General features: G+C 36.5%; 1 protein-coding gene across 3 annotated transcripts in view; it reads right to left on the bottom strand.

Annotated features, from left to right (window-relative positions):
• Positions 1-26,416, bottom strand: part of PCDH11X (protocadherin 11 X-linked) — a 797,150-nt gene that overhangs the window by 374,726 nt on the left and 396,008 nt on the right. For all 3 annotated transcript variants that reach the window (XM_073227421.1, XM_073227423.1, XM_073227424.1), the window contains one exon: positions 21,236-21,313. In XM_073227421.1, the coding sequence (XP_073083522.1) occupies positions 21,236-21,313 (78 nt within the window). The remainder of the gene's footprint in view (positions 1-21,235; positions 21,314-26,416) is intronic.

Here is a 26,416-nt window from a genome sequence, read left to right as displayed (position 1 = left end):
CTGTATCCAGCATGATTATCATTTAAATATGAAGGAGGGATTAAACAATTCCCTGTCAAGCTAAGTTGAGGCAATTTGTCTCCCACAAACCACCTGTACAAGATATTTTAAACGGACTGCTCTAGAAGGAAGCACTCCTAAGGCTAAACAGATGTCAACAGAGAAAATAAAATCACACCAAAGAAAGCAGATCAACCAAATATAAACTAAAGGCAAAAAATAAAATCAACTACTCACAAATGAAGTCAAAGGAAACACAAAAGAGTACAGATTAACACACCCAACATATAAAGAAAAGAAGAGGGAGGATAAGAAGGGAGAAAAATAAAGAATCATGACACTGTGTTTATAATAGCTTAATAAGTGAGTGAAGTTACACAGTTAGATAGTAAAGAAGCTAACCTTGAACCTTTGGTAACCACGAATCTAAACCCTGCAATGGCAATAAGTACATGTCTTTCAATAATCACCCTAAATGTAAATGGACTGAATGCACCAATCAAAAGGCACAGAGTAATAGAATGCATAACAAAGCAAGGCCCATCTATATGCTGTTTACAAGAGACTCACCTCAAACCAAAGACATTCACAGACTAAAAGTCAAGGGATGGAAAAAGATATTTCATGCAAACAATAGGGATAAAAAGGCAGGTGTTGCATCACACAAAATAGACTTCAAAACAAAGAAAGTAACGAGAGATAACGGACATTACGTAATGATAAAGGGGTCAGTCCAACAAGAGGACATAACCATTATAAACATATATGCACCCAATACAGGAGCACCAACATATGTGAAACAAATACTAACAGAACTAAAGGAGGAAATAGAATGCAATGCATTCATTTTAGGAGACTTCAACACACCACTCACTCCAAAGGACAGATACACCAGACAGAAAATAAGTAAGGACACAGAGGCACTGAAGAACACACTAGAACACATGGACCTAATAGACATCTACAGAGCTCTACACCCAAAAGCAGCAGGGTACACATTCTTCTCAAGTGCACTTGGAACACTTTCCAGAATAGACCACATACTAGGCCACAAAAAGAGCCTCAGTAAATTCAAAAAGACTGAAATTCTACCAACCAACTTCTCAGACCACAAAGGGATAAAACTAGAAATAAATTGTAAAAGAAAACAAAAAGGCTCACAAACACATGGAAGCTTAACAACATGCTCCTAAATAATCAATGGATCAATGACCAAATTAAAATAGAGATCAAGCAATATATGGAGACAAATGACAACAAAAGCACAAAGCCCCAACTTCTGTGGGACGCAGTGAAGGCAGGTCTAAGAGGAAAGTATATAGCAATCCAGGCCTATTTAAAGGAAGAACAACTGCAAATGAATAGTCTAAAGTCACAATTATTGAAATTGGAAAAAGAAGAACAAATGAGGCCCAAAGTCAGCAGAAGGAGGGACATACTAAAGATCAGGGAAGAAATAAATAAAACTGAGAATAATAAACCAATAGAAAAAAATCAGTGAAACCAAGAGCTGGTTCTTTGAGAAAATAAACAAAATAGATAAGCCCCTAGCCAAATTTATTAAGACAAAAAGAGAATCTACACACATCAACAGAATCAGAAATGAGAAAGGAAACATCATAACGGACCCCACAGAAATACAAAGAATCATTAGAGAATACTATGAGAGTCTATATGCTAAGAAGCTGGAAAACCTATAAAAAATGGAAAACTTCCTAGAAAAATACCACCTTCCAAGACTGACCAAGAGAGAAACACAGAATCTAAACAGACCAATTACCAGCTACAAAATTGAAGTGATAAAACCCCGGGCCAGATGTACTTACCGTGGAATTTTATCAGACATACAGAGAAAACATAATACCCATTCTCCTTAAAGTTTACCAAAAAATAGAAGAGGAGGGAACACTTCCAAACTCATTCTATGAAGCCAGCATCACTCTAATACCAAAACCAGGCAAGGAACCCACAAAAAAAGAAAACTACAGACCAATATCCCTAATGAATGTAGATGCAAAAATACTCAACAAAATATTAGCAAACCAAATTCAAAAATACTCCAACAGGATCATACACCGTGACCAATAGGATTCATCTCAGGGATGCAAGGATGGTACAACATTCAAAAATCCATCAACATCATCCACCACATCAACAAAATGGACAAAAACCACATGATCATCTCCATAGATGCTGAAAAAGCATTCGGCAAAATTTAACATCCATACATGATAAAAACTCTCAACAAAATGGGCACAGAGGGCAAGTATCTCAACATAATAAAGGCCATATATGACAGATCCACAGCCAACATCATACTTAGCAGCACGAAGCTGAAAACTTTTCCTCTAAGATTGGGAACAAGACAGGGATGCTCACTCTCCCCACTGTTATTCAACATAGTACTGGAAGTCCTAGCCACAGCAATCAGACAAAACCAAGAAATACAAGGCATCCAGATCGGTAAAGAAGTCTAACTGTCACTATTTGCAGATGACATTATATTGTACATAAAAATCCTTAAAGACTCCACTCCAAAACTACTAGAACTAATATCGGAATTCAGCAAAGTTGCAGGATACAAAATTAACACACAGAAATCTGTTGCTTTCCTATACACTGATGATGAACTAGCAGAAAAAGAAATCAGGAAAACAATCCCATTCACCATTGCATCAAAAAGAATAAAATACCTAGGAATAAACCTAACCAAGGAAGTGAAAGACCTATACCTTGAAAACTACAAGACACTCTTAAGAGAAATTAAAGAGGAGACAAACAAATGGAAACTCATCCCATGCTCTTGGCTAGGAAGAATTAATATTGTCAAAATGGCCATCCTGCCTAAAGCAATCTACAAATTCAATGCAATCCCTGTCAAAATACCAGAAGCATTCTTCAACGAACTGGCATAAATACTTCTAAATTTCATATGGAACCACCAATGACCCTGAATAGCTAAGGCGATCCTGAGAAGGAAGAATAAAGTGGGGGGATCTTACTTCCCAACTTCAAGCTCTACTACAAAGCCACAGTAATCAAGATAATTTGGTGCTGGCACAAGAACAGACCCACAGACCAGTGGAACAGGATAGAGAGTCCAGGTATTAACCCAAAGGTATATGGTCAATTAATATATGATAAAGGAGCCATGGACATACAGTGGGGAAATGACAGCCTCTTCAACACCTGGTGTTGGCAAAACTGGACAGCTACATGTAAGAGAATGAAACTGGATCATTGTCTAACCCTATACACAAAAGTAAATTCGAAATGGACCAAAGACCTGAATGTAAGTCATGAAACCATAAAACTCTTAGGAAAAAACATAGGCAAAAATCTCTTTGATATAAAAATGAGTGACCTCTTCATGAACATACCTCCCCAGGTAAGGGAAAAAGAAGCAAAAATGAACAAGTGGGACTATATCAAGCTGAAAATCTTCTGTACAGCAAAGAACACCACCAATAGAACAAAAAGGCATGCTACAGTATGGGAGAATATATTCATAAATGACAGATCTGATAAAGGGTTGACACCCAAAATATAAAGAGCTCATGCACCTCAACAAACAAAAAGCAAATAATCCAAAAAAACATGGTCAGAGGAGCTAAACAGACAGTTCTCCAAAGAAGAAATTCAAATGGCCAACAGGCACATGAAAAGATGGTCCACATCGCTAGTCATTAGAGAAATACAAATTAAAATCACAATGCGATATCACCTCACACCAGTAAGGATTACCACCATCCAAAAGACAAACAACAACAAATGTTGGCAAGGTTGTGGAGAAAGGGGAACCCTCCTACACTGCTGGTGCGAATGTAAATTAGTTCAACCATTATGGAAAGCTCAAAAAACTCAAAATAGAAATACCATTTGACCCAGGATTCCCACTTCTAGGAATTTACCTGAAGAATGCAGCAGCCCAGTTTGAAAAAGACAGATGCACCCCTATGTTTATCGCAGCACTATTCACGATAGCCAAGAAATGGAAACAACCTAAGTGTCCATCAGTAGATGATTGAATAAAGAAAATGTGGTATGCATACATAATGGAATATTATTCAGCCATAAGAAGAAAACAGATCCTACCATTTGCAACAACATGGATGGTGCTAGAAGGTATTATGCTTAGTGAAATAAGCCAGGCAGAGAAAGACAAGTACCAAATTATTTCACTCATTTGTGGAGTATAAGAACAAAGACAAAAGTGAAGGAACAAAACAGCAGGAAACTCACAGAACCCAAGAATGGACTAACAGTTACCAAAGGGAAAGGGACTGGGGAGGTTGGGTGAGAAGGGAAGGATAAGAGGGGGGAAAAAAAGAAAATGGGCATTATGATTAGCATGTATAATGTGGGGGGGCACAGGGAGGGCTGTGCAACACAGAGAAGACAAGTAATGATTCTACAGCATCTTACTATGCTGATGGACAGTGACTGTAATGGGTTTTGTTTGCGGGACTTGGTGATAGGGGGAGTCTAGTAAACATAATGTTCCTCATGTAATTGTAGATTAATGATACCAAAATTTTTTTTTAAATGACCAAGTTCTTCCCGACTAGCTTCTTTTTCAGTTAGTAAACAATGAAGAAGAGCTTTCCTCTAGTTCATTTCTGGTTCCTCAAAGTGGGCACATATTGGAAAATGAGCTGAAAAAACAAAATGCACTTCTCTGCTAGGACAGACTTAATGAAGAGAATTAGAGCCACCTTCCATACCTCTAGACAGTACTCCGTAGTTGTGGCAGAATGAAAATAAGAAGTCCTGAAACAGTGACTAATGTACTTCATGGCCTTTCTGCACAGCCATATTCTCTTGTGGTAAGATTAGCAATGATTAATCAAATTCAAATATCCCTGCAATGTATGGCTTCTCTGGAATATTTGCAATGTATTTCCTTTTGTGGAACAGTAGCAGAACATTTGTCAACAGTTCTTGCAAGGTGTATAACAACTTCTTCCTATTGTCTCTTCAGCACTGAAAAGTAAAGGAACAAGTTTCCTGGATGCCAACTCAATTGGTCACTCCAGCAGCGTCCATGCTTGCCAAAACAAGAGGATTTCTGGGCACATAAACATGCTTGAATTCCAACACAAGATATATATATCTTCATATACATTGAAACCCTTGAGGACAAAACTGAGATATACAAAACAAAAATGGAACAATAAGAGAACAACTTGTGTTCCAGGGTGTGGATAAAGTGAAGGTTCCTGTGGCCAGGATTCTCACCTGGCCCTGCGTGGCTGGCTCACTACACACATACAGGCAATATGTTGTTAATTGACTCTATATAAAAAGCCCTGCCCAGTTCTCTGGGTGACACAGTGACATGGCTGCAAGGCTGCAGGAGAGCAGAGTGGAGGCTGGAGTAGTGGCAGAGCCGAGGACAAAGACTGAGATGGCTGTGCAGGTACAGAGGCCCAGAGGACGGCTGTGAGGGCCGAGACGCCCAGAGGCAGAGACCAGCTTGCTACATGCAGACTTGCTCTGAGTGAATGGGATTTTAGTGACTGACCTGCCACCATGGAAATAAAGTTGGGTATAACCCTTTCACCCCTAGAACATTCTACTATTATTTCTTTGGTTGCACTGAATTCATAGTGAACTTGTGCAGGGCTGAAACCCATTGGCAAGACACAGGGGAACTGGAAGTACACATATTCAAACTGTCTTATGGTTACGTTTTTATCTGTTGTTCTAAGTATAAGAAAAAAAAAGAGCTCCTGTTTTCTGCCCCTGGATATTCTTTTAAAACAATCTTCCTTATTCTTAAAAATGGTTTTTAAATATTTTAACATAAATATATTTCACAATATGACCAGGACTTTTTCCATACAAAGATGGGATATTTTCTAAGATGATCCAAATTTCTTGTGATTGCCCTCCATTGGCTCTAATTACCCAGTATAATTCACACTACATTAGGATGAAGCAATAAAGATCAACATTTCTGGGTTTTTAGACTTCAAAATGGGTTCAATGCATTTTTTATAAGGTATTATAACTGTATCTAACAGGGCATTTGTTTTTTAGAAGTAATTTCTCAGGATGGCCAGAAAAGTCTTTTTCAATAAAGTGAAATTGTAACCAAAATCACATGATTTCACTCACTCACACTATCAGGGCCTATGCTGCATAGTAATTAAGGTCATGTTCTCAGAAATAAATAAGCTTACTTACAACTTTCCTTCTTTTTTGATTTCAATTCATCCAGAATAAATACTGAAATCTTATTTTAGACATGTCAGTCAGTGGCCTGAATGGCTAATGACTTAATGTAAAATTGGAAAAGTTATGATATAGTTACACCCAGGAAAAACTCGTGTCAACTCTGTCACACCTTTGATATTAGCTAACAATTTATTTCAGGTGCTGTCATGAAAGTTTTGAGTCTAGAGTTTTTCTCCTCTCTAGGCTGTTAATGCATTCTGACATTATTAATGGCTCCCTTATGGAATCACACACAGTAAGCTGAAAGCGCAACTCTCCAGGCGTTAGTATTTATATTTCAGAATCACTTAGCAGGGAAGAAAACAAATTTAAACTCTTCTGTGCCTAGCAGTCCACCACTCAGTCATCTTGGGGAATTGTCCGAGAAAAAAAATGAGACCTTTGTGGAATGAGGGGAGACCTGGTGGCTACTGCATGTTCTTTTTATAATCCGATTGCTCTTCCCACACCCACAAAGGCCATTTTTGTTTCCCCTTCTATGACGTCGCTCATGCTGTTGACAATTCCCCCAATTTTTGGCCCAATAGAATATTCTCCCTTTTATTATCCTTCTATCCAAATTGTAATCATCTCTCAAAGCCCAGCTCAAATCTCATGTTTTCTAACACGCCTTTACTGGTTACTACAACACACACCTGTCCCACCTCTTTCAGTACCTGCAATCTGAAAGCAGAATTCAGTATTTAATTAAAGCTGATTTGTCATTTTTAATGTGACCCTTATCTCCTTAGCCAAGGCATAGGTTTATTGGAAGAAAGAAGTTGTCTTTTAATATTTATACAATGCACACCTGAAAATCTTATTAATTGCTTTGGTTTAGATGTCTCTAAGGATTGATAAAATCTCACATAGTGAAGGATTTAATCACAACTTTTCAGTGAAAACAAACAAAAGCTATTGCTACTCCCTGAAGATAAATAGTACAAAACAGCCCAGCTAATGACCCTTCTTAGATGTTAAAAAAAAAATTTTTTTGAGGAATAATAACACTGCTCTTTTAGAGCTTCGAGTATGTCCTAGCATTGGCCCAATTGCTTTATATGCATTGTTGAACTGAATCCTTCCAACAACCCTGTGCAACAAGTACAGTATTATCACTTCCTTGTTACTGATGAGAAAACTTGAATCTTAGGGAAATGAACTAGTTTGTTCACTGCTGTGTAGTTAGTAAGAACTAAACTAGGATTCAAATTGGGAGTATGCCTGCTTACAAAGCCTATGTTTTTAAAGCCCTCAGCATGTTTTACCTCCTCCTCAAAGTTGAACTGAATTCACTGGAGAGGGAGCAAACGCAGAATTCTTGCTTTCAATTTGAAAATAGAATTACATGGCCGGACCTTAAAGATACCCCATGGTCTCCTCGCTTCAGTCCCGGTTTTTCTTTTGGCAGCTCAAAATCAGTCTCTGAAACTCCCAATTGAATATGACTTAAACCATTACCTTCTCATTAAGGAATGGAGGGAAGTCCTCTCTGCTAAATTCTTGTTTCATACTTCAAATAACCTTCAAAGTTACTTGATCTGAGGCTTACTTAGGACGCACAAGCTTAGCTGACTGTACCGAGGCTGCTGAAGCCTCAAAGAAAAAAAGATCCTCAGATTTCTTAGAAATTGCTTAAGATGCCAAAGGACTGAATAGCAGTGTCGATTACACATGTTCCCAAACATGATCTAGGTAGAAAAGGTTTGAATTCCTGTTAGAATTCTTAGATTCTGTGTCTACTTCTGTTATTTTTGTATTGTCACTTGAAGCTCTGTGCCTGTAGCAGTAAAATTTAAGTTAATCTTTTTATCTGTTAAAAACCTTGATCTCAGCAAAAAATAAGGGTAGAAGAGGTCCTTGAAGAGGAGTCTATCCTTAGTACTTCCCATTAGAATGACACAAATTACTTCTCCAGTTACTGTTATCTTCTGAATATATTCGTTATTTCATCTATCATTATACTCTGTTGATTCATATCTCATGGCCTCTTCTTTAAAAACCAGTTTAATCTCAAGATTTTTAGATTAAGTGCATATTATTTAAATTCTGTTTGCACAAACGAAATCGTAGTATCTCTAAATTACCTTAAATCTAATGCATACCACTTAACAAGCTTCTTTACCCCTTCTACAGCATGAGTCATATGAGAATTTAACAATAGGTATAAGAAGGATTACCAGAGGTGATTAAACATGTTGCCTGTAACATGTCCACGTAATATTGTAAGACTAGTACTGCTAGATAGTAACAGTATATCAAATAAATAATGAGTATTTAATTTTCTTATATATTGTCTTAACCCCCAAAACTTAAGTATCCATTCTCTCTACCCTCCCAGGATTTGAAACATTCCCTAAGTGTATGTTAAAGAACATGGGAAGTAGCATTAATTTCTTTGAGGTCACTAGATCATTCAATTAATCAATATACACTTATTGTTTGAGTATGTCAGGGTCACAAAAAACACTAGGCTAGATTTTTCAACACAAATTTCAATGTCCAGCTAACCAGCAGACACCAGAAAATAAAAATCTGGATCACTATGTTTTGGTTGCAAGTTTGTAATACCTCATTCTCCTAAAAACTGAGAACACTGAAACGGGAAGATAAATGAATTGATAATCTTTCAGTAGCAGGTGTAACATAATTTTTCACATCTCTTTCAATTTCTGTTGTAGTTTATTATGGTATAACTTTTACTGTCTTGCTATAACTGCTTATTTACATGCTTCACTTTCAAGGACATGGTATTTTTGATAAAATATATACATCTATTTTTGATAGAGCAGTGGTCACTATGTTCATTGTTAAATGGATATGCTTGTTTTGTTTTCTAAGTAGTAATATTCACTAGAACTTTACTGCAGGCTGCTCCTCTAGTTTAATAATGTCTACACTATAGCAGCTATGAAAGGATAAAATGAATTTGAAGCTCTCATGGTCTCAGTCATTAAAATCCCAAACACTTACACATTAGTTTTCCTCCCCAAGGAATACAGCAACTCAGAAATTCAACAATTTGAATTATAGATTTGATATTTTAGCAGACCACAGTACTACTATTTAGGTTTAATTGATATTTTTTCTTAAAAATATGGTGGGTGACCTTTAAATAATGTTCAGGAGGATATAAAATGGACTAAACAACTACAAGGAGATTTTTATTTCCATGAAAAAAAGACACAGGTTTATTTGTGGAAAATGAAAAAAAACAAATAACATATGCCAGGAAACTCAAAAGCATTATGATTATTAGGCATAACCAGGAGTGTTATTACATTATCTCAGAGGATATATTTCTTGTAAGGCTGTAGGCATCAGGGGAAGGGGTGAGCCTGATGGACAAGCTCAGGCCTCACCAAATGAGGCAAAGAGACCAACAGGTTCCGGTCTGACAACAAACATTCCAGAGCCTGATTGGATAACCCTCCCAACTAGAGCCCTTCCCCCAGGCTAAAAGATTAGTGGTAACTTTCCAGTACCTGGCTAAAGGCCAATGAGAGACCCCCACATACCCTAGACAAGCCAATCCTGGCGCCACTGTACACCTTTGCTCTCCCTCCCCCTGCTTTCTTTAAAAACTTGCTGCCTGCCCTGCTGGGTGTGACTTCCCTGGCCTGTGTTTCAGACCAGGGAACATCACCTGGGGATTGCATTTGAATAAACTGCCTGGCCCTTTGTTGCCTCTCTTCGCCTGCTTATTTCAGTTGGAATTTATTGGAATTTATCTTACATTTCTGAACAGAAAATAAATTTGGGTGAATACAAATGACTGTAATTTATTGAAATGTGCATCAAGTTTATAGATCTTGACATACTATGCAACGCCAGGGAAAAAAATCCAGAAAGAGGAGTTAAAACTAGCATGTTTCATAGGACTAAGGCTGGGATCAGGTTTTACAATTGGCAATGAAATAAAAGAAGCAGAGGAAAGCTGAGGAAAAGCCCAGGAGTAAAATTCAAATTCAGGAATTCTAAGTGCATGCCTTGGAAGGAAGTTGATATTACATGTGGGTCAATGTACATGACAGAGAGGACAATAATATATACAGTCACTTGCAAACTTGCTGATGCTCTGAATATATTCTTTTTCTATACATTATTAAAATAAAATGAGTCCTAAACTATATTCACATTGTACATTAGCTGGGGGCATTCCCTTGCCTGCTTCAAAATTTCTTCAAAGGATTAAATTTAAAAAATCAAAAAACAAAAAACAAAAATGGGCCACTTGAAAGCTTACCTGTTTTGCCTTCTTTATATCTGAAACTTTTTATGTTTTTCCATGCAAAAAGCTCAGAATCAAAATATTGCAAAGGACACTAGGGGTTTGTGTGCATGTGTGCCCCTATGTGTGTGTAACCATTCCCAAAGTTTAGAGTTCTGAATTTGGGGTTGAACTAACCTTTCAGCACCTGACAATCAAGAATGGATTTTGATGTTTAATCTGTTTCTCTCATGTATTTGTTTCCCAAAATGGAAGTTCTCAAGGTCATTCAGTTTAACCTAAAATTGGTCCAGTTCAATAAAAAATTTTTTTAACTCTGTTAAACAGGGCATGCTATCTTTAGGGAGAGAAAAAAGTTGTTGAAAGGAACTTTACATAAAATCAGATGTCTGGTTTCCAGATTAGCCACTTAGTACCTGTGTGAGCTTGGGAAATAATAATTATTACTGCTGATTGAGGGTCTGCTGAATATGAAGCACTGTGATTTTTTTTATAAATGTTTATAAATAATATAATTGATCCTAACCCCACTTTCACCACTCTAATCTCTGAATTCCAGCTTTAATCCCACCACCAATCAGAAATCCTTCCTGATTTCCACTCCCAGTCCAATGCAATCTCTTCTTTTCACATGATCATAGTATGTTACTTACCCAAACATTTAGCACCTATCTGTTTTTATCTACTTTTATAATTGGTGGTGGGCACATTTTTTACTTACTGGACTGTGAGTTACTAGAAGACAGGGCTTGCATTTTTTTTCTTTTTTCTTTTCCATGATTATATTTCCAATATTTGCCTCAGGACTTAGCACAAACTAAACACTCAATAAATGCTTTTTTTGAATTATTGTTTTAAGTGACAATAAAGCCAGAAAGAAATAGTACAAACAGCTTACTCTGGAAAATATTAGAACAAGCACAGATAGTGGGACATATGGTGCAAATAATTTATTTACATTCATTTAGAGCAAAATGCATTTTGTGCAGGTGTAAATTATATTGCCTCAGAAGAGCTAACTCAGAAAGATGTTTTTTATTAGAATATTAAAAGAAAAAATTTGCATTTGACATGTTGTAAAACTCCCTTTCAAACTAACAACGGAGCTGTTAAAAGCTGTGGTAATAGAAAAAATATCAACAGAAGCCCAATACAGTTGTGTGCCACTTAACAACAATGCCAAGCACTCGGAGGTAAGGGTGGAAGAAGAAGGAGGGCAATTATGTTGGTGGAAAGCACCCACACAATCTTCAAAATACACCCCATTTGCCAAGACATAACCGTTTTAGACAGAGCTAAGGTAAATGATGCCTAGGGTACATGTTCTTGTTAGGCTAGAGAAAGGAAAAACAAGGACATGCAAACAGAACAGAGAGATGCCATAGGGGGAGAACAGACCAGACCCCAAAGTCCGTGCCATATATGGAAAGGGGACATCTCTCCCTGAATTCCATCCTGATGTGCCAACTAAGACCCGGATGTCAGCCTCATCCCTCTTGGAAGGAAAAAAAGTTTCTAGTTGTCTATTATGTCACCTTTAGCCAATCATACCTCTCCACACCCCCTAAGATAGCTTGCCCACTCCTCCCCCTCCTAATCCCTTATAAGCCCCCCACCTCCCCAACTGGGTGTGACTTCTCTGGTCTGTGACAAGAAGGCCACAGAACCTCACCTGGGGGTATTCAAATAAATTACCTGGCCCTTTGTTGCCTGTCTTTGCCTGCTTATTTTGGCTAGAATTTATCTTACAGTTCTGTGATTAAGTATGACTTTCAAAGGGTTGCTGCAGTTCTTGTTCATTCAATTATTTTGTAGAAGTGCATGTGGTAGACACTTTCAAGGATCAAAAAAGTGTGCAATATTTTTAATCATCCTTCTCCTGTGCACATGAACACTCTCTCTTATCATATCCTTAAGTATCAAGACGACAGGCTATGCTGGTTAAGTGACTCTGGTGTTGCCTTCAAGAAGCATAAGCCTAAATAAGAATCACAGCCTCAAAGAAATCATCACAGATGTGTGACTGAATAGTCATCTTGCCTTAAGCCTCAACATAGCTTAATCAGATGCTTCTTCAGGATGTCCTGTGGTCAATGTGGGGAGGAAGCTGAGGGCTGAAAGGCAGGGGTACTGCCGTTCTCATTCCCTGCATCAGAATACTTGAGATACTCCCTTACTGTAACCAGTTTTGTCTACACACAAAGGACACCTTAAACTTACACAATGTTTTATGTCAGTTATATTTCAACAAAGATGAAAAGACAGGAAAATTGCCCAAGAGGTCCTTAGAGTCCTCTCTCACGGTGCATTACAGAGGCCAGCCAGATCACTTAACCTCCTCTCTGTGCACCTTTAATAACTGTGCAGAGCAAGCAGTTTCCCATTTTTGTAAATACACAAAACATAAAAGTAGCTCACATATTAACAGATACTTCAGAAATAGCCAACCCTCAAAATTCTTTTATAGAGTATTCTAAGAGATCACTTGATAGTCTTGGGCAAATTAGTTATAGTTGATTTTTAAAATGTAGCTTTAATTAGTATGTCAATTATTGAGGGCTCCAAGCAGCAGAGTTCATTTGATCATGTTTCAGATTTAGCCTCACATAACAAGAGCATTGACAGAATTCTGAAGAGCAGCAGTGATGACAGATGGAAAATAAAACAGTCAGCTTTGCTTCTTGGGTCTTTTGTTCTATTAAATCCTACCATTTGACCCCTCACCAAAGTAGGGCAGAGTTTAATGAATTAGTTATTTTTAAGGCTACATAATCTTCCTCTGTAGAGACTTTAAAATAAAAATGGAAAACTCTCTGTGAATGACAGAGGTTTAAAGAGAGGGCAGCAGAGACTTTTTCTGAGAAAGAATGGATAAAGAAATGAATAAAACTGAATTAAATTCTTAAACACTGATTTGCAGCCTGGAGTTCAAGAGGTGAAACAGCATACACACACACATACGCACACACACACATACATATATATGCATAAATTGATATATAATGTAATGAACATTTGTTGGATATTTACTATGTGCTAGACATTGCACTAAGTATTTTACATAGGTTGTGTATATAATCCACATCAATTTCTGATGAAAGAGATGTATTATTATTGTCATGACAAATGATGAAAATAAAAGTCAGAGCTATTAAATAATTGGGCAAAGATTACATAGCTTATCAAAGGAAGTCCTGGCATTTAAATCCAGATTTATCCAACTCCAAAGTGCAAGCTCTTATCCAACATGACATGTTAGCTCTTTAAGAAAAACATAGGTGAATACCAGGGCTTCAATGATAGAGGAAAGTTGTGCCTAGCACTGAAGAACACTTAGTGAATGCAAGATACTATACTAGGTGTGGAATTATGAGTTGAAACCATGCCTGACCTCAAAGAACCAACACTGGAATGGGAGAATAAGACATGGACACAAATATGTGAAATGAATGCCTGTGTGTGATAAACAGTTTGAGAGGTACAGACACAGTGGTATGGGAGTTCAGAGAATGGGAAACTAATAGCCAGTTGGATAGATTGAAAAGTATTTTATATTGTACCTTAAAAGATGAGTGCTATGCCCATGGTTAAGCAGAGTGGAGGTAAGGGAGGAGCATTGTTTGGAAAGGGTTAAAGATGTACAAATAAATAGGTAAGGAAGGATGAGGAAATTGAAGGAAGAGCATAGTCTATTTTGATTGGAATGAAAGTATACAATCAGCAGGAAAGAAAAGTGTAAAAAGAGCAGAAAGTGTAGGCCGAAACATGGAGAGGCATGAAGGTAACTAAACTTCTTTCAAAAAGTAATGGGAGACATCTGAAGATTTTTGAAATTTGGACCATCAATAAGTGCTAGAATTTAGGATGAAAATATGGTAGCTATTTGACAATGGACTGAAAGGAGAAATCTAGGAGACAGGAGAGGAGATGGAGTTGTACTAGTCCAGGTGATATGTTTTTACAGCCCTACTATAAAGAGTATGCAGATGAAATATATTTGGAAAGTCACTCTTGCGAATTCATTCTAAGATAAGTCAAACCTGAGGGAAGATCTTTGTAGAAACCTGGTGGGAGTTTCAATATGAGTAGAAAGCCTTCAGTTGCCCTGCTCTTTTTTCAATAACTTTAGTTAACAAAAAAAGAGCTCTACATCATAGAGAAGGGCTAACTGCAGAGGATCTGAATGTTCTACAATATATGCTAATAAGAATTATCAGCAGGAAACAGCAGCAGGGGAGAAGGACTATCTGCTACAAAGTCAAAGAAAACAGAAAACAAAACAAAACAAAAAAGGAAAAACTTTTACGTCTCGGAGGCATGCAACTGGCTAAATTGTTCTAGCGTTGCATTTCTGACATTTGAGAACTAACATTAAATGGAGCAGTTTGACATTGTTGCATGTGAGACAGAATGTGTTCTGAACAAACAAGTCCCATAACGATAGATTTGCCATACAGATTGTTTGTTATTTGCCAGAATCATGAGGTGAAATACTTCCCCATGTCACTAAGAACCTTCTTGCCATTGCATATGCTGTTAAAAAAAAAGGGTATACATATAAAACAAGGATAATGATTTGTACCATAATTATGCCGTGAATCAACAATTGGTCTAATCATTAGGTCATAGACTGGACCTATAGATAAGGGTTTGATAAGGTTTAGTCTTATTTTTATCAAATTTTAAGTGAGCTCTAGATGATGCCAGCAGGTATATCAAAATTACTAGAGACCTTGTGTATTTTCTGCTATAGATCTAAGCAAACTCAGCAGTGTTTCCTCCAAGAGAATATCCTTACTTTAATTTGCTCATACTAGTTTTAGACTAGGCAAAATGAAGTATTGCTAGCATACAATTTCATGCTCATCTAGAAAACTGATATATAAATGAGTCAATAGGAATTTTATTCCTTCAAGAAATCTCCTACCAAAATCAACCAAAAGGCAAGGATGCATGATGTCTGTGGCATTTACCTGGTTTTCCTTTATAGATAACATCTGAAGGCTGTCAGGCCACTGAAGTGCAAGAGGTCGAAGCCATCTCTGCCCTTGGGCCTGAACTGATCTGTACCATATCTGGGAGTACACTGAGATGCCCATCATCTCACTACCAAAATGCAAAAGTTAATGTGCTAGAGTAGGCCCTGGACGCCTGAAAGTCCATGTTTGTTTATGCCGGTTTCACTTGCTCAGCTTATATGCCTGGAAATTTTCCCTGCTTCTTGTTTCACCTTCCAATTTTTAGGTGGAACTGAAGAAAAAAAAAGGAATTGGATATCTGCTTTCTGAATATTTAATATGTTCTTGCTTTAGAATCTATTGTGCTAACCCTCATAGCAATTTTATGAGAATGACATAGACATCGCCATGTGACATATGTGGGATATTCAAAGACTTTATCACTGGCCCAGCACTTCACATACGGCTAATGGGAGACCCATTGGCTGGAGTTTTACTGAAAGTAGAACACCCAACATTACAGTTGCTGGATCATAAGTATCAGCACTGCTTAAACATCTTTTCTACAGAATCCCTCCCACCAGTTCCAGACCTTTGGTTCCTGAAAGTCCAAATTTATCATTTCCCTCCTTGGGCATTCTAACATGCTCTGCTGGCAACTGTGCCTTGAGGATCATGCCTTTACCCTGAGTGGTGGCACCAGCTGTAGCCTCACCTATTCCTGTTGTTTATTCCTCTCTCATGTGGCATGCATTTAATTCCCAACACGTTTTACTTGTGAGCCCACATGATAAATCAAGTGATGAGCTTTTAGCACTTTGATTTCAGTGTCATGGAAAGGATTTCATCTGTGATTCCATGCACAGCTTGTTTTGCTTGGGTGATAGGCATTGCCAGAGAACCCCTGTGTTGGCTGATGAGTCATAGTCCTTAACCAGTTGGATGGCAGGTTGCACTTTGGGTGCATGTTCACTGAAGAGCCATTCTTTATGAATACAGGAAGAATGGAAGGCAGTGTACGGTTTGGGAAAAATCATGGACTTTGGAATCAGATTTAAATTTGAATCCCCTTCTTTAACACTTACAAGCTGTGCAACCTTAGACATGTCATTATTTAACCTCTCTGAGCCTCAGTTTCCTCAACTCAGAAAAGAGAATATAGCTATGCCTCAACAAAACTATGAGGACTGAAGAAAAGGAAACAGTTACTTCAGAGCACCTAGCATGATGCCTGAGTAGTCACTTAAAAACAAAACTGATTAAAGATTAAAAGTAAAGTACTCATACCACTGATGGTCAAAGGCAACAGCTAAATCTTAGGACTCTGGTCAGAGAAGAATGTCAAGTATTTTCCATATATCTAACAACAAAACTCTACAGTTCCACATAAAGTCACATCAGGGCATGTGCTCTTTTTTGTTTGTTTTTTTTTTACTTAGTCTTCCTGTTAAGTAAAGAGTCACATCTAAACTTGGCATAATATAACATACACCAGAGAGAAATCATAACAACAAAACACATAACCTGAATTTCCAGTCAAAAGATAAGTGGTTTGGGCTTTGAAGAATTATGAAGTGTGTGGTTCAAAAAAATTTTTTTAAATAAGTGCATATTTTAAAAGCACCATCAAAAGTATCATCTGATGTGAAACTGAGGCTGGCAACAAAAAGAAGTTAATGGTATGTGCATCTTGGAAATGGCTGTGTGGTTTTGTGACCCCAATGAGTTTTTTTTTCAAGATCCTTTTGCTCCTAATGAAGAAAAATTACAAGTTGCCCTACCAAGTAGACACACAGTGAAATCAATACAAAGTGCTGCTTAAGTGTAGTCTAACATTTGATGATTCAATTATGTGTAGCCTAGGAAGGCAGTTTTCTTGAAGTATCTACTTTTTTTTTCCTTGCAAGAGAAGCAAAGACACTAATACTGCCTTAACCCGAGTATTTAAACTTGCCTTTAGGATTGTTTTATTTACAAGCAAAATAAAACAAAAACTCAAACTTGTGTGACTTTGTCAGTTACTATAAGCCAATTAGAATATGAAAGAATTAGAAGAACTTATTCTACTTCATGAGAACTGATTACCCAAATCTCTATGGATTCCTTAACTGTGCTGTGCTAAAATAGAAGATTAGTGTGGCAGTTCCTTCATCAAATGAATTTACTGTTCACATATTAAATTAGTGATCCTGTTACCACTATTCCAAAATTACAGGTAATTCTTTAAAACAGGGAATTCTCTAATTCTCTCACTGCTTATTAGCCTTTCTCATCCTGCAGAAAGATTTTCATTAAGGATTATCAGAGTGGATTAATATTTCTAAAAACTGTATTTTTCTGCTGATTAGTTCAACACCTCCTTTTCATTATGGTCCACATGTCTTACTGTTCTTTTATTTTCACTCCAGTATCATAAGAGGTCATCTTATTTTATCATGTGCAAACATGTGCAGGAGTTCTATCTGAATAGAAAACTGTGTAGTTCAACACCAGAAAGAAAGTCCTTTTAAAATGTTTCTTATCCCAGGGGCCACCTGCCATATTGTTATTCATCTGCTGTGAGAAATTCTCCTATAGTTGTTAAGGAAAAGAGCTCTGGAGCCAAACACAGAGAGTTTGCCACCTGCCTTTGACACTTGCCAGTGTCTCTCTGGGCCCCAACTTCTTCATCTATCAAATAGCATTAATGAATAGGCTTACTAACAGCCATACGTTTGTAAGGGGAATTAAATAAGTTAATATTTCAATTGCAGGGGAGACTACCTAGTATGTAGGAAGTTTATATAAGTTTTCTTAAATAAAAGAAATAAATTCCATTGCCACATATGACTTCCATCATCTTTCCACAACAAAAAAATCTGTTCTACTTTCTCTGGTATTATTCACAGTGTTTGCACTGTTTTATTTACTTTCTGTGCCAAAGGTCTATTACATTCTTTGTGAGAGACATATAAGCCACTGGCCATGGGTGTTAACATTTTGGGAATTAATGTCAAGCAGGAGATCCATTCCCCACCCCCACATATTTTATAGTAGCTGCCTAACATTATTGTTCTGATCTACTTATTTCTTAATGAATATGTCATGATCACAATATATCTAAGGAAGTACAGTGGTAGCCAAGTTAATGCCTATATCGAGAATGAGACTGTCATCCATGTAGAATTTTTTCACAAGAAAGGCATTGCTATTGAGAGCCATATAAAACCATGACAAGATTCCCCGAAATATACTAGTTTTATTTTGTTTCAATTTTTTTCACAGGATATTATTTAGATTCGACTTACTTAGTTCACTAAGCATTTTAATTACTATGAATCAGGGCAAGGAAGATGGTGAGGAAAATTTATATGCAAGGGGAAAAGTAATTATAAATGCTGCATTACAAAAAAATAAGGATTCTACTCCAACTGGCATATGTATACAACATGTGCAGAGCAGGTCAGTGGCCATTTTTGAGTAGCTCTCTATTATCCCTAAGTTACACACAGATGCTAGGATGTTACCTACAGTGAATGTTTGTAATCCTGCTGGCCTCTGCCCATTGAAAAGGTGCATTAGGTGACTTGACTTACTTTCCAATGTTATTTCAAAAGAATGTTATTTAAAAAACATCTAACTTGGAACTTCAGAATATGTACCCCAATGGTGTACCTAAATACTCTAACAAACATGCTAAAGGAAATGGATTCATAAGGATATTTCTTATAAGGAAATGGACTTTCATTTTGAATTCCTTTACTTAAAGGATAAATTGACCTACGATTTCATGGTTCACAAGTTACTTTAATTAGCTTAATAGTTGGCTTTTACAGTTAAGAACCATTCTGCTTTATGGGAAACCATTTTATCACTTACCAGTTTTAAAAAAATAAATCCTCAAAGTCATTATCTGTATCATGACTTTTAATTAATTGGCTTCTGAATCATTGAAAGGGGCATTATCAAAGAGTTCAATGACTTCAGTGGAGGAATAGAAGTAACTTAATTTCCAGGTTGAACTCTAGTTTCAGTAGTTTCTATTTTCATGTTGCTGCTTTTTAAATCCCACAAATGAATATTGAATATCTTCCTAAATATGAGATATTTCATACGGAGTCATAAAGTAAATATATTTTTCATCTTTTCAAAGGCAAGCACAGTGTTTGTCACAAACAAATTTGTAAAGTCCCTATCTGTATCATTAGCAAATTAATACTATACAGTACAATCCACTCTCTGATACATCTTAAATTTCATTTGAAGTCTCAGGTACTAAAGACAATCAAAGCTATCAGAGGCTTACAAGTCTTACCTAATAAAAGAGCCTCAAGCAAAAAACACCCACTATGTAAGAAACGATTATGTCTCTAACAAGATTTTAAGTTTGTAAACAAATGAAAAACCATTATTTGGAAAAAAATTAGTAGAATTAACTGTATTGCATTCCATTTAGTAGAATAAAATAAGAAGTAATTGGCTAGATAAAAACTATTACTGATAGAGCATCTTTTTACTCTTAGAGGAAAAGTGTTATGTAACAATGTCTAATTCCATCTAGCTTCCATTTATCCCAGTCATTCTTGATGTTACACTAGTCATTCAAATTTTTGGATCTTAAAATATGTATTTCTAAGTTGTATACTTTTCCCCAAAACTGTTATTCTGAAGATTGAAAAAGCTCCTTAATCAAGGATAAAAATGTAGATTATATCACCTTGTATTCCACAACCTGACCAGTTTTCTTTAGACTGACTCAGAGGTGAACGACTTGAAAGTCAGTTGGAAATTTGGCAAAACTTCACTGATTCAGACTTGAGTAACTTGAAATTTCTAACAATGTAAACTGTTCCTGGATTGCAATGTACCTTTATTTAATTCACCATTTCTTCCTACAGTGCACATATTAATTCTGTAACTCTTTGTAAAGAACATAAATTATTATTGTAAAATATTATAGAATATTATGACAGAATACATGATTTTCATGAATTTCAGATGCACACATGAAAAAATAAATAATAAGCAAATGTGATTTTCTTTTCACTTCAATTGGGTTGTTTTTCTAAAACTGGAGATATGCATTTATGTATCTACATTTTCTGAATTTGTATCCCTGTTAAAAATAGGCATTTGAAAATAAGAGGATAGAAGACAATTTATGGTTATTAATTTAGCACCCAAGGGGTCAGATTCAGGATGTTTATTAACAGTAGTAAGTTAACCAATCACAGACTAACATATAACATAAATGCTTAGACATTGACCTCTCCACTCCATTTTTAAAGTCCCCTTAATGCCTCCACTAAGAACACAAATTTGATTGAATTTATGAGTCACATTTTGATCTGTTCTGGTGAAATGAGTAAAAGTGTATTCTTTAAAAATACCTTATAATTTGGCATTTTTCAAAATTCAAATTGGTTTCCCCATGATTTTAGTGAGGTTTTCCTAAAATTTGCTTAAGTAGCATAAAAACAGCTTGCCCTCTAATAAGCTAAACCTTATATTTAAGTCATATTATAAAGCAACAGTTCTCATTTTTTTTCAATCCATGATCTCTGAACTGGACTTAAGCATCATTGGAATAGACAATCATTTCAAAGACACTTTTTGAGGAATGTTTATACCTGATTCAACAGATAAACAAATTCCATTATTGTTACCAACCACACTAGGAATAAATATATATTTAATGTCAGATTTTCATACAAAATCTGACCCAAAAACACCTATAGGAACTTCATGGAACACAGAAAGAGAAACACAATTTAAGAATATTCCTTATAAAGTCATAAAAATAAATTAAAGGGAAAAGAGAAGAAATAACAAGTGTTTCTTTTCATACCTGTGGTTGGGAATGAGTCCAGATCTCCACAGTTGACTCTTTCATGGGAGTGTGAGATTGTACAACATCCTTCATTGGCTTTACAAAGGAAAAAAAAAAAAATTTATTTTAAGTAGTTTGTTAAAAGTGAAAAACAGTGAATTGCACACATGCATTGAACACAGGTCAATAAAATAATGCCCACGTAAATATCTCTTTCTAGACATGGTAGTTGTTGAGGACTTACAATATGACAGGCAGAGTTCTAGGTACTGGGAATAAAAAAGAGAAAAAAAATAAGAGAAGAAATTCCTTTTTTCATGGAGCTTACATTCATTTCAGTGTTATATTTGAGTTCCATTAAACATATGAATGGAATTGTGGAGGACAATTTAAAATATTTAAATGGTTGAAATTTTAGCTAGAGATACTTTCAGTTCAATGCTTTTACAACTCAATGGCTTCAACAGCTTGGATTTGTGAATTTATCATTATCTGGAATTAAAATCTATCTTGTGTGTGCCACCACACAACAAATTTGCTATCATGCAAAGATATTTAATAGATGTTATAAATGCCAAAAAATTTATGAACCAATACACAAATACTAACCCACTAACTCAGAATAATTACCAAGGTTTTGAAAAGATGATGTCTGTATCCATTTAATTTTCCTCACGACAAAGAATATGTTCTTCTGTTTTTAAAATACTGAATGTATACTATTTTCTGTATATGTGAATTTTAGTATATGGGGTGAAGGATTTGGTAAAAAGTTCTCATTTGATCTATGAAATGTTAGGCAAGAAAATAGATATGAGCTGGGTGGAAAGAGAACAAGGTCAGTAAGGCCCCTTAGAAAGGATTCAGTTAACCAGTTAAAACTAGAAAGCCAGAAAAGACTCAGAGTTAATGAGTTAATCAGTTAAAGCTCAAAAGGTCAGGAGGAATTTGGCCTTGAATGTTTCAATATTCCCCAGATAAGGAAAAGTATCTGAGCACAGCCGCGTCCTCATTGTGTCAGTTAGATCATTGTAAGATTTACCCTAGCCTGCTAAGAGGCCCACCTATAAACAGCATAATAAAGACAGGGAAATCCCACCTTAAAGCCAAAATTGCATTTTGAAAACACCCAAGAAGTTAAGAAGAAAGATTCTTAACATACTCTTTGGCAAGCAACAAATAACTCTGCCCACCTTGGAGGAAGGGCAGACAGTCTTGACTGATATGCTCCCAAACCAGGAAGCTGCTATTCTGGAGGGGACCAAAGCAATAAATTTCTTGTGTTAGGCTAATTTTGCAAAATTACCTAGAGGACTGATAAGAAACTTAATGTACCATCAAAGATACTTGAGACCACTTAGCATGTCCACACCTCTAGCCCTTTGTCACATTCCTGAAACATCCTTAAAAGGGGGAACCCCCAACCTTTCAGTGCACTCCTCTCTCTGAGGTCCCCACACTTTCTAAGTGTGTAACCTTTTAACTTTAAACTCTCTCTTTTCAACCTTTCAGGGCACTCCCCTCTCTCTGAGTTCGCCTGCACATTCTCTCTGAGTAACTTTAAATAAAACTTTTACTCTGCTTCACTACTGTGTCTCTGCCCTTCAATTCTTTGTCAGGGCAGGGACAAGAACCAAGGGAAATACACAATACCTCTCCCCCAACATGAAAGGGAGAGCTTTTTCAAGGAAGCTGTGAAAACCCAACTTGGTGACTGTGAGAAGTTTCATTCTATAGTAGCAAAGTTGAATTATAGGTCTCATGTTACACTCTCAGGACTTAACACTGCTGTTTGGTGTACTACAAATTGCAGTGATGCCATTATTACTTGACAGGTCATTCAAGGGGAGCAGAATGTGCCACCCAAAAATATATCTCTTTGGCATAAGGATTATTTCAGATTTATTATTTTTAAGAAACAGCAGACAAGAAAAGCTCTGAAAACTGAGTGGAAGTTATGCTTTTATAGGAGACATTTACATTGATAAGGGAAATCTCCATTTGTAAAGGTCTCTTTCTCTTTGTGCCAGGAAGAGGATGACCAAATCTCTAGAAACTCTTCATCAGTGGAGAAGGCAGTGACTTAAATCTGCATAATAACTTTACCCTTGCTTACTATGCTCTTCTTTGTAACCTCCCATAACTGGCTCCCCCACCCCACAACATCTTTTGTCTTTAGCTGGAGATACTCTTTTAAGGTGGTGGCTTGGGTCATTTTGGAGAGTTAGTCAGTTTTCCTGGGTATCTCTTATGCATATGGGAGTTATACATGTTATTAAATTTATGTTTATCTTTCTCCTATTAATCTGTCTTTTACTAAAGGAGGGTTTCAGCCAAGAACCTAGAAGGGCAGAGGGAAAGTTATTTTTCCTCTTTGTGGATAAAATTGCAACATTTCCAGAATCTCTCACCTGGCCTTAGTGCATCTCCATATCAATAGGTGTTTCCAAGGGGTGGAGAGAAGTAGTCCACCTCCATATCAGTAGTTGATTACAAGGTGGGAAGGGGGGCAAATCTGGACTGTAGAGGTAGGGTGGGGTCCCTTTTTCTGCAGCCAGGTCGTGAGAGACACGGATGAATAGAACTGGACAACTGTTTGCAAGCAATAAATGGGTTTCTCCCACTCTATTTCTCCCTTTGACTGATTTTGGTTTCAAAGGTATTTTGCCCTGGGCTGGGAAAATATTCTCCCTCCCACCCTGGAGTTACACTCTTCTAACACTACAAAATGAAAACTCTTAAACTTGAATCATTATTTTTCCTATCAATCAAAAATGTGCACAAAAACATGCCTTTTTAAACTCTACAATGTGGGTTATCCCAAGGCATTTGAAAGCATTAGTGGTAACATTGGTGGAATTTCTATTGTCCATATACTCTCTTTGCAGATCATAAATACATTGCCTTGATCAAAGAAATCATAATTATAATTTGTTATCTATTAATTGTTATGTTCTGTAATACTTAAGAATGATAGGATTATATTAAAAATCAAAGATTGCTCTGTTTAATAATGTGTATACCTTAAGGAAAGCAATGGTTAGATGAATTAGAAAATAAAAATGGAACATCTCATCACAGCAGAATTTCTTCACAAAAATAAAAGAAATTAAAATGAGTCTAAGACCAAAGTAAGTTCCAAAAGCTTCATTTATTAGCCAAGCAGAGAAAAACACTTACTGATAGTGAGTTAATTAAATTGCGTTTGCTTACAAAGGTCAAATAAATTTATCTACAGGAAATAAACTTAGTACTATTAGCCTTTCAGCAGTTATGGTTACTCAAAACGTTGAAGACCCTGACAGCAACATCAATAGTGAATTTAAAAAAATATATGGGCAAATAATTTCAAGAGGTTTTCCTCATCTTTATCATGAGTTAACAGATGTTACCAACAATGCTTAATTGTTATTGAGGAAGCAACACTAAGTTTGAAGTGACTGAAGAATTAACCTCTATGAATGAATAGTTTGTGTTCTACAGATCAGGAAAGCATATTTTCAAAGAAGTTGAGAAAACACTAATTCAGTAAAACATGAAGTGGTATCTGCTAAGAAGTGTTACAACTAATGGTGGATAAAATATATATACTGTGGAAAAAGGATTGGTTGGGCAAGTTTACAAGGCTTGGAAAATGGAAGGTGTTCAAAGCCTATGGTTATTTATTGTACTGTTCATCCCGTAGGTATTTATGGAAAATATTGCAGTCTGCCATGTGTTGTTGAACCATAGTGTTAATAGTGAACTTAATTCACTATTGTTAATGGAACCATTGTGGTTCTTTGAACATTTGTCAAAAATATAAACTGAATATTCTCACTTACCCTACCACACAAGCAGTTGGATGGCTTAGCAGTGACAAAATTTTACTGAGATATTTTTAGCTCAGAGCCATAAAATAAAATGAAGTTTTGTAGTCCCCCATGGTGGTCCCACAGGCAAAGAGAGCTGTGTAAACTGTAGAGACGTCAAGTGAGCCTGGTCAGTTCCTGTTATGCTGTGAAGATGCCCTGCAACCAGTCTTGCCTGTGTCATGAGACTGTCACAGCCCTTTGCCCCTCACCTGTGACCAGAGAAAAGCAGCCTGGAATGCTCGAAAGAAGATACACTAGTTCCATTCATGTGTCCTCAGTAGAATCCTTTAGGAGAATAAGTCCTAATCCTTGCTTTCTTTCACACACATATAGCATCAGAATATTCATTGCCTGTGCTTTTCAGACATAGCCCTGATGTATTGATTAACATAACTTCTCTGCACACACCTTCTCTTGTAAAAAAGTATTTATGTTGCTCCTAAATGAAGGGCTTTGGAGAAGTCTGTCATAACACTCTGATATACTGACTTCCAAGCAATGGTCTTCAGTAAGACTCTGAATAAACTCTTTCTTAAACACAATGGACATGTTGATTTCAGTTGGCAGAGCCGAGATTGAAATTTTGCTGAATAAGAAGAAGCATCCTTGACCATTACTACTGAGTAGTGAATCACTTAGGATGTTAGTTTTTTCTACAGACTTGATAATGTCTTGTAATAAATCAACCTAAAATCATTAGGTAAAACAGGGCTTACATGCAAAACTTACACACTGCAGTAAAGTCATTTTAGTAACAACTGGAATTGTTTGACTCACAAGTCAAGTTATTTTATACACTCCATTGCTGTATAAGTTAAAACAAGAAGCAAAATCTCCATGCCCACACTAATTTGCAATGAGTTGCAACAAATACACAATGAGGAGCTTTTATTTAACCTTCAATTAGAAATGATTAATCTTCAGTGTAATGGCATGCTAAATGGCAAATATGAAGGAAAGAATCTAATAGAATTCTTTACGTGCTTTCCTAGAGGTAGAAAAGTTTGCTGATCCTTGATCTAGGGGAAAAGGAAAAATACACTAATTACTATGCAACGAACAAGTCTATGAAATAAGTGAAAACTTTAGAGGCAGAGGGTGAAGAGGAGTTTTTTTTGGCAAAGAAAACAATCTGGTCCAAGGCATGGAAACCCAGGATGTGGTCAGTATGACTAGAGTGCCATGTGGAGACTAAATGGTGGGACAAATGTATGAGAAAGTGAATTAAGCACATACTCTTTCTTGATGGACTTGCAAAATTAGCTGATGATTTTACAGTTATATAGTGAGCAAAGGAGAAACATTCAAATGTAGTTGAGCAATGTGTTGTGTGCTACAGGAGTTT

Source organism: Manis javanica, chromosome X, assembly GCF_040802235.1.
Source record: "Manis javanica isolate MJ-LG chromosome X, MJ_LKY, whole genome shotgun sequence".
Taxonomy (NCBI): Eukaryota; Metazoa; Chordata; class Mammalia; order Pholidota; family Manidae; genus Manis; species Manis javanica.
The sequence above is the reverse complement of the archived record's forward strand: the minus strand, read 5'-3'. Positions and strand labels throughout refer to the sequence as shown.